This window comes from Phaethon aethereus (genome assembly GCF_964289735.1).
Source record: "Phaethon aethereus genome assembly, chromosome: 4".
In the NCBI taxonomy this organism is placed as follows: Eukaryota; Metazoa; Chordata; class Aves; order Phaethontiformes; family Phaethontidae; genus Phaethon; species Phaethon aethereus.
This window is the reverse complement of record NC_138578.1, coordinates 71902263-71915032: the sequence shown is the minus strand read 5'-3', so window position 1 is coordinate 71915032 and position 12770 is coordinate 71902263. Positions and strand designations below refer to the sequence as shown.

The 12770-nt window shown below is 38.5% G+C and overlaps 1 protein-coding gene across 2 annotated transcripts in view; it reads left to right on the top strand.

The window, feature by feature from the left end:
* Positions 1–914: 914 nt before the first annotated feature.
* Positions 915–12770, top strand: part of PPP2R2C (protein phosphatase 2 regulatory subunit Bgamma) — a gene marked incomplete at both ends in the record, with an annotated part of 144196 nt that continues 132340 nt past the window's right edge. For both annotated transcript variants that reach the window (XM_081998787.1, XM_081998785.1), the window contains one exon: positions 915–1627. In XM_081998787.1, coding sequence (XP_081854913.1) covers positions 1558–1627 — 70 coding nt within the window. The remainder of the gene's footprint in view (positions 1628–12770) is intronic.

Here is a 12770-nt window from a genome sequence, read left to right as displayed (position 1 = left end):
AATAAAAGAAAACATGCAAGATTTATGCAAGATTACATAAAAAAGCTGTAGTAATGCTGACAACTGAATTGTATTTTTTGTTTTCGGTTCCAGGGCCTAAACCACAGGATTGTCCTTCTCTAAATTGGTTTTGTGATTATGTACTCCCTTTTCTTGCTGTAATGGTGGCTTTGGTACACAACCATTTGTCTTCTGTTGAAATTTCTATACTTCAGTGGTGCTTATATCTTTTCTGAATACGTGCCTTCTGCAGCAAACAGTTGATGGTTTCATGAACAGACACTGAAAGTTTAAGGAAACTGCTTGTCTGTTCAGTTGGAAGGATTTGTTTCAATATAAGCCATTAAAACTGCACTTACTTTAAACACTTGGACTAAAGAACAAGCTTTATTTTATAATGCAAATGCGTAATTTCCCTCTTCTACTTGTTTTCCTATTTCTGAGTATACAGATTTCAACGTTGCTTTTTCAAGGTGATGGGATAATGCAGTGAATGAAAGTAGCAGGTCTAAGAAAACCCCATAACCTGCAAACATTCCCTTTGTCCACCTTTCCTTTCCTGTACAGAGAAGCCCCAGAGATTGTTTTCCATCCCTCATTTTTTTCATACTTTGCAATTTGTCTTTTATCCGCGAAACCATCAGAAAAGAAAAGCTAAATAACAGTTATTTTATCTCACTTTTTCTGAATGGTTGCCTTGCCGCTAATGATTCCATTTGCATAGGCAGGTATTTGGCAATTTCAGTAATACTTACGCAGGCTGACATTGAACGACTGTTGCTTTGCTGCATATGACAGTACCGACTAGCACAAAATCGTGGTTGCGCACTAGTGTGCGGTACCTGTCAATGCAAACCCATTTAAGCAGCTTGAAGTTCTTTTTTTTCTCCCCCATCCCCTCCCTTCATTTTTTTCATTGCCCATCTTGCCAGCAGAAGAGCTAAAATAATTACCTGCAGTCTCATTTTTCACTTTACTACACGCAGACCTTGTGCGGTTGGGCAGCGAGCGCCGGCTGGGAGGGGCCGGCTCTGATGCAGCGCAGGCATCTGACGGCAGGAGCAGCGGCCGCAGCCGGAGCCCTTCGCCGGGCGCCTTTGCTGCAGCACGCCGCTTGCCGCTTCGCAGCGTCCGGCCAGACCCCCAGCAGCAGGCACTTGGAGGAGACTCTGCGTGGGCACTTGTTTAAGGAGCACCCGACTAGACAACTGGGTTATTCTTTAACTGCGGGAGAAGTGCCTGTATTCCCTTCACGCAAGCTCCCTACTGGCTTTCTGCATTCATAATTTATCGGAGCCGTTTCTCCCTCCGTCTTCCCCCATTACTTCTTTTTCTTTGTTTTTTTTTTTCCTTTCATTTTTTTCCGATCGTTATTCCCCCCCACCTCCCTGTCCCCAAATCTGTGCCGCATCACTAGCCCTCATTATGCTGTGCTCAGTAGCCCGGTGTGTTCTCCGCCTCTGCTAGGCAGTGGCAGCATGGATGGTGCTCTTGTGACGACCTCTGCTGATGTTATCAGTCCACTGCGGATAGGCATGCTGAGTAATCCTGCTGTAAATGGGCGAGGACACGGACACACGAAAAATTAACCACAGCTTTCTTCGAGACCACAACTATGTGACTGAAGGTAACATAAATACTGTCATTATTCTCTTACTGCATTGCATATTCTATGCCAGGAATGCACTGTCATGTTTGGAGACGTAGGCTGTTGCTTTTTTTTTTGCCTTTTTTTTTTCTTTTTTTTTTTTTTTTAACGGTGAGACTTCCAAGGCGTTTTTCTCTGTGATGTAGCAACAGAATCCGTTTGAATTTGCTAAATCCCAAAGGCATTCTGTCATGCTATGGCAGTATGTGAAACTATATGGGCTGAAGGTTTTGCATTGTGCTGAGTTTCTGCTAGTGAGGTGTGCAGCACCTGGCATTGAATGCACAGTAGCTGCAATGTGGAAGGTTGGAAGCAGTTGATTACTTAAAAAAAGATGAAAGATTTGAGACTACTGAAGTAAGAGAAATAATCTGTAAAGTTAACTGTTTGCTGGTGTAATAATGGTTATGTGTCTCATTTTGGTAATTATAGCCTGAGCATCACAGACATTGCTGAGTTGATTGTTCCCTAGAGAACCGTACACATTTAGAAAGGATGTATGTAAGCGTAATCTTTTGAAATACTGCTGCCTTCTTGCCATCCGCTGTGTATGTGCAAGGCACATAAGAAAAGAAAAGGTACCTTCGCTTTAAATCATTCAGTGGTTGGTAGCTTATTACATAAAAAGGAATTTTCCTGGAGGTGACACACATGAAATGCTGAGAGAATGTACATTGCGACCAGTGAAATGGTTGGGTCAGGTACTGATCCGTATTTCCTTGCCAGAAAGTTGGTTTAAGAGCAGGCCATTTTAAGATTGATTGATTGATTGGACAGGAGAAATGTATTTGTAGGTGCTTGACTTTGCAAATATATCTGTGCGTGCAGAGTTTTAACAGCACTTTCCAGCAGCAGAAGCAGTACTTCAGCGTAGGCTTATATAATATGAACATACTTAACATCAGGGTCAACCAATACTACTTGAGACTCAGTCTCCAGATTCTGTCGTCATTTGATCAATGCTCAGTCACTTCATACTCCCATGCTGCATCCTGAAATGTGATCAGCTGATGCCCTCCTGATTATTGATGATTTGCATTTTTTTAGAATGTAGAAAACAGCAGGACGATTTCACCATACTGGGAACGCAAAGCAGACTTTTCAGAAGAAAAATGAAAAATGCTGTGTACTCTAACTGTTACCACTGGCTGGTGTAATTGTTTGCTAATCTTGCCTCTAGGACATTCTTTGCATTCTGGTTCACATTTCAGTGCATTTTTTAATTTGTTTTGAATTTTTGGTTAATGCTTTTTATCTGAATGATGATTTAAGTTTTGAGATGTAGTAACCTGTAATAACGTTTGAAGAAACTTTGTCTTAAATTTATAAATTCATGCCCTAGATTCTGCAAAATGCACAGTATAATTACTGCAGTGCACTTCCTACATGTTGAGATTCAGATGCATATTTAACAGGCATGTGCAGTTATGTTAAAATTTGGAGTTTCAAGCCTGTCAGTTTTGTAATCTGAGGAAAATAATCCCTTGCGGGTTTTGCAAATTGTTATTCTCCTCTTTTATATGTTATGGGTATTTTAAAAATTACATGGAGATTTTTAGTATTTTCAGTGACACTGCTGATGCAAGTGTTAGATTTTCTCACATTTTATCTTCACTTCATATTTGGATCAGAAGGACGGGATGCTCTTCCATGATAGCACATGATGTGGCTTGTCTGAAATGGGTCAGAATATACCTTGAATATCAATGTCATCCAATATTTTCCCTGTGGCCAGAAGTCATGAAACATGTTGGCATCTGATTTTGAGGTAGATGAAGTACGGGAAACCTTCAGTAGCAAAGTGTTAGCTCTTCAGCTCTGACTAGTGTAATATTTCTTGGGAATGCTCAGTTGGTCAGCTGTAATAAAATTCTTCACATCTGTTATATCTGATATGGCCACATCTTTTAAAAGATCATGAAAATCATGAGGGAATGAATTTATCTGTGAGATTTTTCCAGGTACGCTTTCAGCTCAGAGAGGACTGTCACAAACTTTACTTTCTCATTGATGTACTCTGTTTAAAATGCATAATGGACACATAAGTTAAACTGGTGTTTAAAATGTGCTTCGTTTGTTTTGTTTGTTTTTTTAATTTATTTTAAAGATTTGGCTCCAAGAAACAACCTTTAACACTTCTCATCTGTAAAGGCCTAAAGTCCTTTCTCAGTCCTTGGATTTGGTCCTATGATATGTTAGTGCTGCGTGCGTGATAGTAATGTACATATAGAAATGGAGTTGCGGGTGGTAATGCGTTACTTTGTTGTATTGGAAAATAATTTCATCAGTGCCAAACCCAAGCCTTTCTTTTGGGGTCTTTGGCTTTTGTAATCCACTATTTAAAACAAAGAAATACTTTATATTGTGTCCAGTGTGTTAGAGAAGTTACTGATTCATTGTTGTCTGTGAATAACTACAATTTTATGTGCTGTTTTCAGAGTTTTAAAATCTTGGTAAGGCGTGTCCTCTGTCCTTGCTGCTCCTTGCAGCAGACTAAATCAATTTACAAAAGGAGGTATTTCTGACCTTTATATGCACTTTCTTCCTCTCTATTCCCTGAGGAAAGTAAAGCCAACAATAATCAAGAAGATGTGGGTTAACTATAGTAGTATTGCGTTAGTTCTCTTCCTCCTTTACTACTTCAGTGATTAAAAAAAAAAAAAGTGACATATGAATTCACAGGGTATAGGAAAACTGTGAGCCAAATCTGATTTGTTCTGCTCTTGCCAGTGGACCAGGCGTGTTCCTAATGAAACTGCTTGTTTGAGCAAAGTCTTATTTAATCTCTGTGATGAGTCATTATTTTGTAACATTGGGGTTTTCTGTATCAAACATGACTTTATCTTGACTATGGAAAATTGAATTGGTTTTTAAACTCAAAAATTCCTTGATTTGATGGTTGGTGTTTTACTGTTGATGTTCTGCTGTTTCTGGTAATAGGTGTTATAGACGCACATATGACAACAGTGACTACCTGGACTTGTTTCTCCTGTTACATACACATATCTGCAATAAAACCAATGGAGTTAAAACAAGCAGGAATTGAATAATTTTGTCATTGTAAATCTTAAAAGTATGTTACAGTTGCACAATGGAAAAAGGCAATTCAGTTCCAGCAGCAATATACAGTAAGTTTTTCAAGGATCATTTTAAAAAGTGTTTTTTAAAGGAAACTGCTTTAATCGGAGTTGTTTGTATGGGGAAAACAGAAAAGACCTGATGAGACTTGTAACGAAAGAGAGGAGAAAGACCTGAGGCCTAGAAAATGTGACCTGTGAGGAAAGATTGAACTTTCCTACATGAAGGTGGTGAAAAATTGGGATATTTTGCCTAGGGAGCTTGTGTAGTTTCTGTCACTGACATTTTTAAAAGCAGGTAACATAGATGTCTGTAAGAAATGACATGGGGATAGCTGAGCCTCCTGTGGGGCAGAAGGATGGACCAGGTGACCTCTGAAATCTGTTCAGGCTTGTGGTTCATTGCTGAGCTGTGTTTTATCTTTATTGCCTTTTGCACCCCAGCTGTGGGAACCAGCTGCCCAGGAGGTGTTGGGTCAGTAAAATGTATTGTTTCTACAACACCTTTAGAAGAACTGAGAAGAGAAGAGAGGCATGGTGTGACATGGGAAAGAAGATGGTCTGGGTGGGAGAAACATGAGCCTTCATCACTTACAGGCAAAGTCTGTCAGGGGAGATGGCAAGAAAATTGTGGGCAGTGAGTTGGGGAAAGGATAAAGGAGGGAGAAGGCTTATTTGCTTTTGGGGGCAGAGAATGTTCTTCAGTCCGAGAGTTCCCTTGACGTTACCTGTGCTTAAGATTAATGGTAAAACTGACAGGACTCCTGATGTGCTTTGCTGTCTCAGGACCTTGGCATCAGCCACACAGGATCTGATTCAGAACAGTGAATTGCGTGGTACGGTTGCTATATTCCTGGCAGGGGCAAAAAGATGTGGGAAACAACTTTTTTGTTGTTTCTGCTGCTCCTTTGATCAACGGCACCGTTAAGCTAGTTACTCTGTATTTTACAGATTTAATGATTGATGGAGAAATAATGAACAAAATTCACTATTCTTACCAAACTGTGTTAAAGAATGTGATTCACCTCCATGACCCGAAATTTATGCAGAGAAATGCTTCTCTGGTGGCGAAGGCATTCTGCAGATTGTATGTAGGCAAGTCTAGTCTATTGATTCATCCTGTCTTTTTATGGATTATCCCTGTTTTGGGAAGAAATAGAAAGTTGCTTATACTCTCAGTTTCTAGAGAGACACAGGTTCCTCCCTTGGTCTAGGCCTGCAAACTCAAGTGAAACCAATGAAGTTGCAGAAGTGCAGTGGGGCAGAAGCTGACCTTCACTATCTAGTCATTTATATGGCCGCATGGTGCAGATTGGTTCCATATGGCTTAACTTCTATTAAAAAGTTAATCATGTTAATGGTGTATTAACCTCCTCAAATGTGATATTTGAAGAATAATGAGAATTACTAGTGTAGTGTAAAACGTATTGAATCATAACCATGTGAAACATTTGTTACAGAGGCTGAAAAAAGACGTTTTTTCCCTTGATTATTTTAAAGGAAAATCCTCTGCAGGTAATGAAAACAGATTTGGGTGGCTTTTTCCCCCTTAACTAAGGAAATTAGTATCTCTGTTTTTCATTAATCAAAATTAAGAAATTATCCCTTTTTATCTGCCAAGAAGAAATTTATTTATGAACTTGTCTTTCATAAACATATCAGATATAATTTGAGTAAGAGCTGACTACTTGAGACTGTTGGATGAATATAGTGAACGGATACTGCTCTGCTGGCTCAGGCTTACCATCAGTCTAATCTGTTCACTTATTTCTGAGGTTGGCTGGTAACAAGCTTATTAAGAAAATTGTAAGAGGTAACTCTTCCTCTCTTAACCTCCAGCAATTCAGGATTTATGTTGTGAATATTGATGACTTTTATGTTTTTACAAAACTCATTTAGAAACAATTTTAGAATGACCCTAGAAATTATTGCTCATTCTTAGTCTAGTCACTTTGTGTTATTTTTTTCCTCAAGTCAAGTATGAACAGAGGTAAACCTTCTTAAAGCATAACTCTGCCCCTTGTTATGTTTAACAAGGATATAGTTATGTCTTTTGGTGCACGGATTTGGTTCTTCTTTCATTCACAATGCTATTCAGATGTGTGTTGTGGGTAGCCTTGAAGATTTGGATTAATAAGGTTCATTCTATCCAAGTGACGTTGCTGACTCTGTAATCTTTATTCACACATCTTCAGTGGGAGAAGCCATGGACGAGCGGGGCTAGAGCAGTGCTGTCGCACTGGCTTGCACTGAAGCCCGAGCCATTTGCTCACCCACTCGGACCTGCAGGCTGGGTGTGTGGTGCAGCGTGCAGGAGAATCAAACATTGGTACTGCTGGAAGCTTGGATCTGCATAGCACAGATGTTTAAGACAACATCCAGTATGGGCAACATGGGGCAGAAATTTGTTCAGGCAAGCCTGGAAAAAGCAATATAGATTTAGCCAAAGTGAATTACACCGTCAGCAATGCTTGTCACTATATGGTACCAGCTACACATTCAAAGTGCTCCATAGATACAATTTTCATACTACATCTGTTAGGCACTCATAATATCATCATCTCTATTTTACTTGCCAAATCTGCTTTCCAAAGAAACCATAATCAGGAGTAGGATTGGGACAGCTGCCCTAGACTGGGACTTTGGAGTTAATTTGCTGTTCCCAGCATTCCCAGAGAGCAGGGACATGTCAGTGTTAACTTGTTACTGCTTCTTCAAAAGACCTGGCTCTTCAAGGCAGAGGTTAGTTTAACTGGCTGTTAGATCCTCCTAAGAGTGCACTTCAAGCCACTCTGAGCTGCAGGACACGCTTAAAAGAGTTAACTTGGTTTGGATCTCCATTTAATGCCGTGCCTCCACATGACAGTTATTCAGCAGCGTCGCCCTGTAAAATGTTACCGAGTGTGACTAAACTGGTTGCGATCTTCCCCATTTGTGAAGGCATAAATCTGTAACGTTGGAGCACTGGAGCACTGGTATTGGTGGGTTGCCTTCAGGGACCGATGGCAACCTTGGCTCTCTTTGCATGCATGTATAATCAACAGATGATCTCCCACTCTGTAACTAAGTAGTAACTACATATAGTTGCTGTGTAGTGTTGGAGGTCCCAGAGAAGTGAATAAGATGTATTAACAAAAGAGAAGAACCGTCTAGAATATTGGGAACATGATAAACAAGCCAAGCTTCTTCCATGACAGCGAGTACGTGGAGCTGCAAAAGAACCTGGCTGCACCAATCTGGGACTTTTCTCAGGTGCCACCAGTGCCTGAGTGGCACAAAAAGACCACTTAGTTTCAGCAATTTAGTCTGTATGCAATTTATTCATACATATGTTATGATATATACACAGGTATGGACTAGAAACATTATAAATAGAAATTTTAATAGTATATTTAACTATATATTACTATACTATAAGTAATACATTTAGCTACATATAAATGTTAAAAATGGAAGTTCAGGAGGTCAACAGTACAGAGTATGTGTAAGATAAAATGCAGGCATAAAATGTGATCTGTGCAGGCTCTCTATCTGTGCCAGATTTCTTTCTAATTTAAACTGACAATTCAAAAGTATTGAATAATGTAAAACTGAATAACACCGGGCAGGTAGAGTCAGTGTCATTGTTCACCGCAGGAGCAGTTTATTTAGCATATGTGTCATTATAGAAAGAAAACTGTACTTTGCAGTGTGTTTTGTTTTCTAGGTAGACCTCAGACATTTCAACAATGTATCATATATATAAATGGCGAGTTTAGAGAATAATAGATGTGGTTCTTACATCCGTTTAAAATGTGAAACATGATGCAATAACACTATTTTATAGTACAAAAAGAACCCAGTATCTTTTATTGCAGCCATAAAAATGTAATCATCATTACTGCTTACATTGTGTTACTACATCATTACTGGTTTCTGGATCTTAGAGACTTTTCTTTCGCAGTTTATTTCATCCACTGTAGAAAGGCTTTGTGTAAAGGAGTATCTGCTAAGAGAAGGCAAGGTATTTGCTGGCTAATATCAGTGTGGTTGTTTTGGCCAGGGAAAGGATGGTAGAGTAGGTAATTATCTCAGAAAATTAGAGGAAGTTATTATGGACATCTTTGTTTTTTAAGCAAGAAAAGGTTTTAAATGCACTTCTAGCCATATTGAGGGACTTTCTTGATCAACTATTTCTGTAGTTTCTAGGTTAATGCTAAGCTTGCCTTCACTAATGAATGCGGTCTATATTACTGGTTCCTGGTGAAAGTTCCCCAATTCATTACCAAGAACAAAAAACCCACTTAGCAAAGCAGCCTTATATACGATAAGAGAGTTCCTTTTCTCAGGAATGTTCCCTTGCTGAAAAACTATTGTACCTGTTATTTTTATTGCTCAAATGCAAATGAGGGCAGGCTGTATTTTGTCAGTGCAAAGACAAGTACTAAAAATGTACCTTAAGAGACTCAGTTGCTAACAAAATCTCTCAGCACAACATGTCATGCAGTTCAGTGACTTCTGTGAATTATTAATATGACAGGGGTTTGGGATCTGTATTGTTAAAAATAGTAGTTCTTTTTCATTCATATTTACTGATTCATCTGCTTAAAAAAGAAAAGATGGAAACATCTGTGTGTCATATAATGACATTTGTGCTTGTTTTACTTACGAACAGAGGACAGAAGAAAGTAAAGGACTGAGGGTTGGTTTATTATTGTCTAGTTCCATTTCAACTCAAGTCTGAATAGAACTTAATTGTCACCTTAATTCTTCCTCTTTGTAGTGCTTTTGTTGTTCATGGGACTCAGACGTTGCAGGTAGTCGATGACTGTGCAAAATAACACCATTTGCATAAATTCTGAGGTTAATGCTGCCCTGTGACAGCACTGATTGCATTAAAGACAGCCATAGCATGCTCTGCCTCTTGGGCCAGTTTCTAGTGAAAAATACAGATCATAAGAGTTCAATTAAAAATAACTGATTGCTTATTGCCTTCTCGTTTTTAATGGATCCATATTATTTCTCTTTAATCTAAGATGTTAAATGAGTATTTAAAATGGAATAAAAATAGTTTTCAAACACTGAGCTGGTCAGCAATTTTCAATAATTTATTTCTAAACTTTTATCCAGTCAATCCACCTCAACTTCATGTTCTATTAACTTTGAGAGATTTCAATTTATGATAGAACTTGGCATAATGTCTTTAATAAATCATGCCAGGGTTTTCAAATCTATAGCTGTAAATCAGGCTCTGTCTGTCATTATTTCATAAATAATTTCTGATAGAATTTCTTTATTTCTACATTGTAATACGCTAAAAAGAAAAATTCAACTAATAAATTCAGTAATAATAATTAATTAGTAAAATTCAACAAATAGGCACAGTGGAGTGGTAAGCGCAGGGCAAAACTGGCTGCCAAGGTAGCACACAAGACTCTTCTCATGCTGCGTGTTAATTTTGACACCCTGCTTGATTTGATATCTTTTATTTCTGCATGCAAATCTGTGATATGGGAATAACCAGTACAAGATAAAGTCAGATGTGTATTCTGTAGTCTTCTTTTGAATGGAAGATTTAGGTCAAGTATATTCTTTTTAATCAACAGTGAAGCTCAAAGCAGAATTCACATATGCAGTCTCTTTGAAATAGGTAGTTGTGAATTATTACATGTCTTACAGAAATTCCTGGAACACCTGATGCTTAGAGTCAAGTAATGGTCATAAAGATGGTGGTGCTTCTCATTGCTCAGGTGCAGTGTGAACATGATTTTGTGCATCTTGTGTGCACTCGTGCTTTTGTGTATGTTATACTCACAGAAGTCTTGTGGATGACTGTTAGTACCTGTTTTCTGGTGTGTCTGTATTCCTTCCAGTTGCTATGTTTGAAATGTGAATCAGAAGTATTGGAATGGCTATGTAGAAGTTTCAGCACTGAGAGATGGGACAGTAAGAGCTTGTATGTAGGGCATATGTATGTCTTCCAAGTCCTGTATAATTCACAGACTATTTTGGTCTATGTACGTCAGTGTTTGCTGGTCAGGGAAGTGAGACTTGTTCTGTGACTGGAGCGAAACTTTCCTTATGCCATGATGTGAGACCCAGTGTCCTTGCATTTCTGATTTTCCCCTGTGGTGGTAATGAGTTGCAGTTTCCTGAAAAAAGGATTACTTGGACATGGATTTTGTTTTCCAGGGTTAGGTATGTACTTAATTGGTAGATTCAACATTTCTGTGCTTCCGCTTGCATTTCAGGAAAATGGTTCATAAAGATTAGAGGCCTTTTGTGACACTATGTAAATGTTACAAAGGTGCTAGATTAAAAACAAATAAGTTGCATCTGTTAGTAGTAATGATATTGCAAATCAACCAATTATATTAAAACTTTTAAGATGTACTAGCTGCAAGAATTTACACTATGCCCATGTGAAGGTTTTTAGTTGCTTAAACTTTGAACTGCCCTGCAGGAATTACTGCAGAATGTGATTAGTACAGAATACAAACAATTATTTGTTGTCTTGATCTTTCCCAGTTTTTGGGTTAGGTTGACATACCGAGAATGTTTCTTTTACTTTTTCATACCTTCTCATTAATTTCAAGGTATTTTAAATCTGGATGCGGTTATTGGCAGCAAATAGTCCATTCTCCAGAGGAAGCCGTAGCCTGGGCTGCCCAGCCTTCCTTCTCTGCTGCTGTCCCACCGCAGGGGGAGCATCGGCGGAGAGGAGACCAGAGTGAAAGAGGCGCTGGTTAGTCCGCCAACATAAGAGTCCAGTTTCTTCAGAAAATGTCAGCAAACTTGACCTATTTTTAAATTTGTCCCGTGCTAGCAGAGACGGAACCACCACACCCGCCTGCTCCTGAGAGCACAGGCTGCTGTGAGCAGTGCTGACTTCGCAGGTGCAAAGTTGGTGTCTGTCTTCAGGGTCCCACTGCTGCTCCTTGCAAACGGTTAAATGTGTACCAGTTCAGTCAGTATTGTAAAGACTTATATGGTAGTGATGCTTACTGTAATGCTTCTTCAAAACCACCTTTTTATAAGGCTTTTTTAATATTTATGCACAGTAGAAGGAAAGGGGGAAATATGAGCAGAAGTATATAGGAAAAATATTTGACAGGTATCCTGGAGGTACCTGGGAAACAGTAGTAATAGTAATAATAATGTTAAATCTGAAAGCAGAAAGCTTTGATGCTTCTGCACTATAAATAATTACTGACAAAGATGATTGCCAGTGTGGAAAATTGTTTGCAGAGGGATTAATTTCTGATTTTTAAGTGTAAGTATATTTAGACAGAAAACGATTTTTGTTCCTGAAAGCCAAGAAGTTGGTATAAATTGGAAGAATTAGAGATTTCGGCTCTACAGAGCAAACATCATCCTGTTTATTACAAATGAGACTTCATACATGTAGTTATATTGATGTTAGCATAGGAAGCTGTTCCTTTATTTTAGGTTGTAATGACTGAATCCAGCCATTATGGCTGGTATATTATTGTTAGCAATTGAATTTACACAGTTCTCTTTCTGCCAAGCTGGATATTTTTTAGTTTCGTTTCCTGAAATGTTGCAAAGATTTCTAAGCTCTTAATGTCCCTCTTGATATGTCACCTCTGATCCAGAAATCTCCATGCATAAATTTGTGCATATGACCATATATATTCATGGATCTTCATTGTCTAAGACAGTAATGCATGCAGTAACTTCAAACACTATCAAAATTTTCAGACCAAATAGAAAATCTTAGCTGAATTTTGACAAGATTTAAAAAGTAATTCTCTATGATAAAAAATATTTAACTTTAGAGCTACCACTAACCATTCTGACTGGCTTTAAATCTGATTTCTCTAATGTATTCATCTGTCAGTTACCATTTGTAAAATGTCATTTCATTCTGCCACTTGATAGATTAGAGTAGCTTACAAGACCATACTGGTTCTTGTAGACTTACCTGCTTGGAACGATCTGTATCATAGGTTAATGGGGTCACTATTTGAATTAACAAGTTGTTAACTGAGGATGTATAAATGTATAGAATCATAGAATAGTTTGAGTTGGAAGAGACCTTTAAA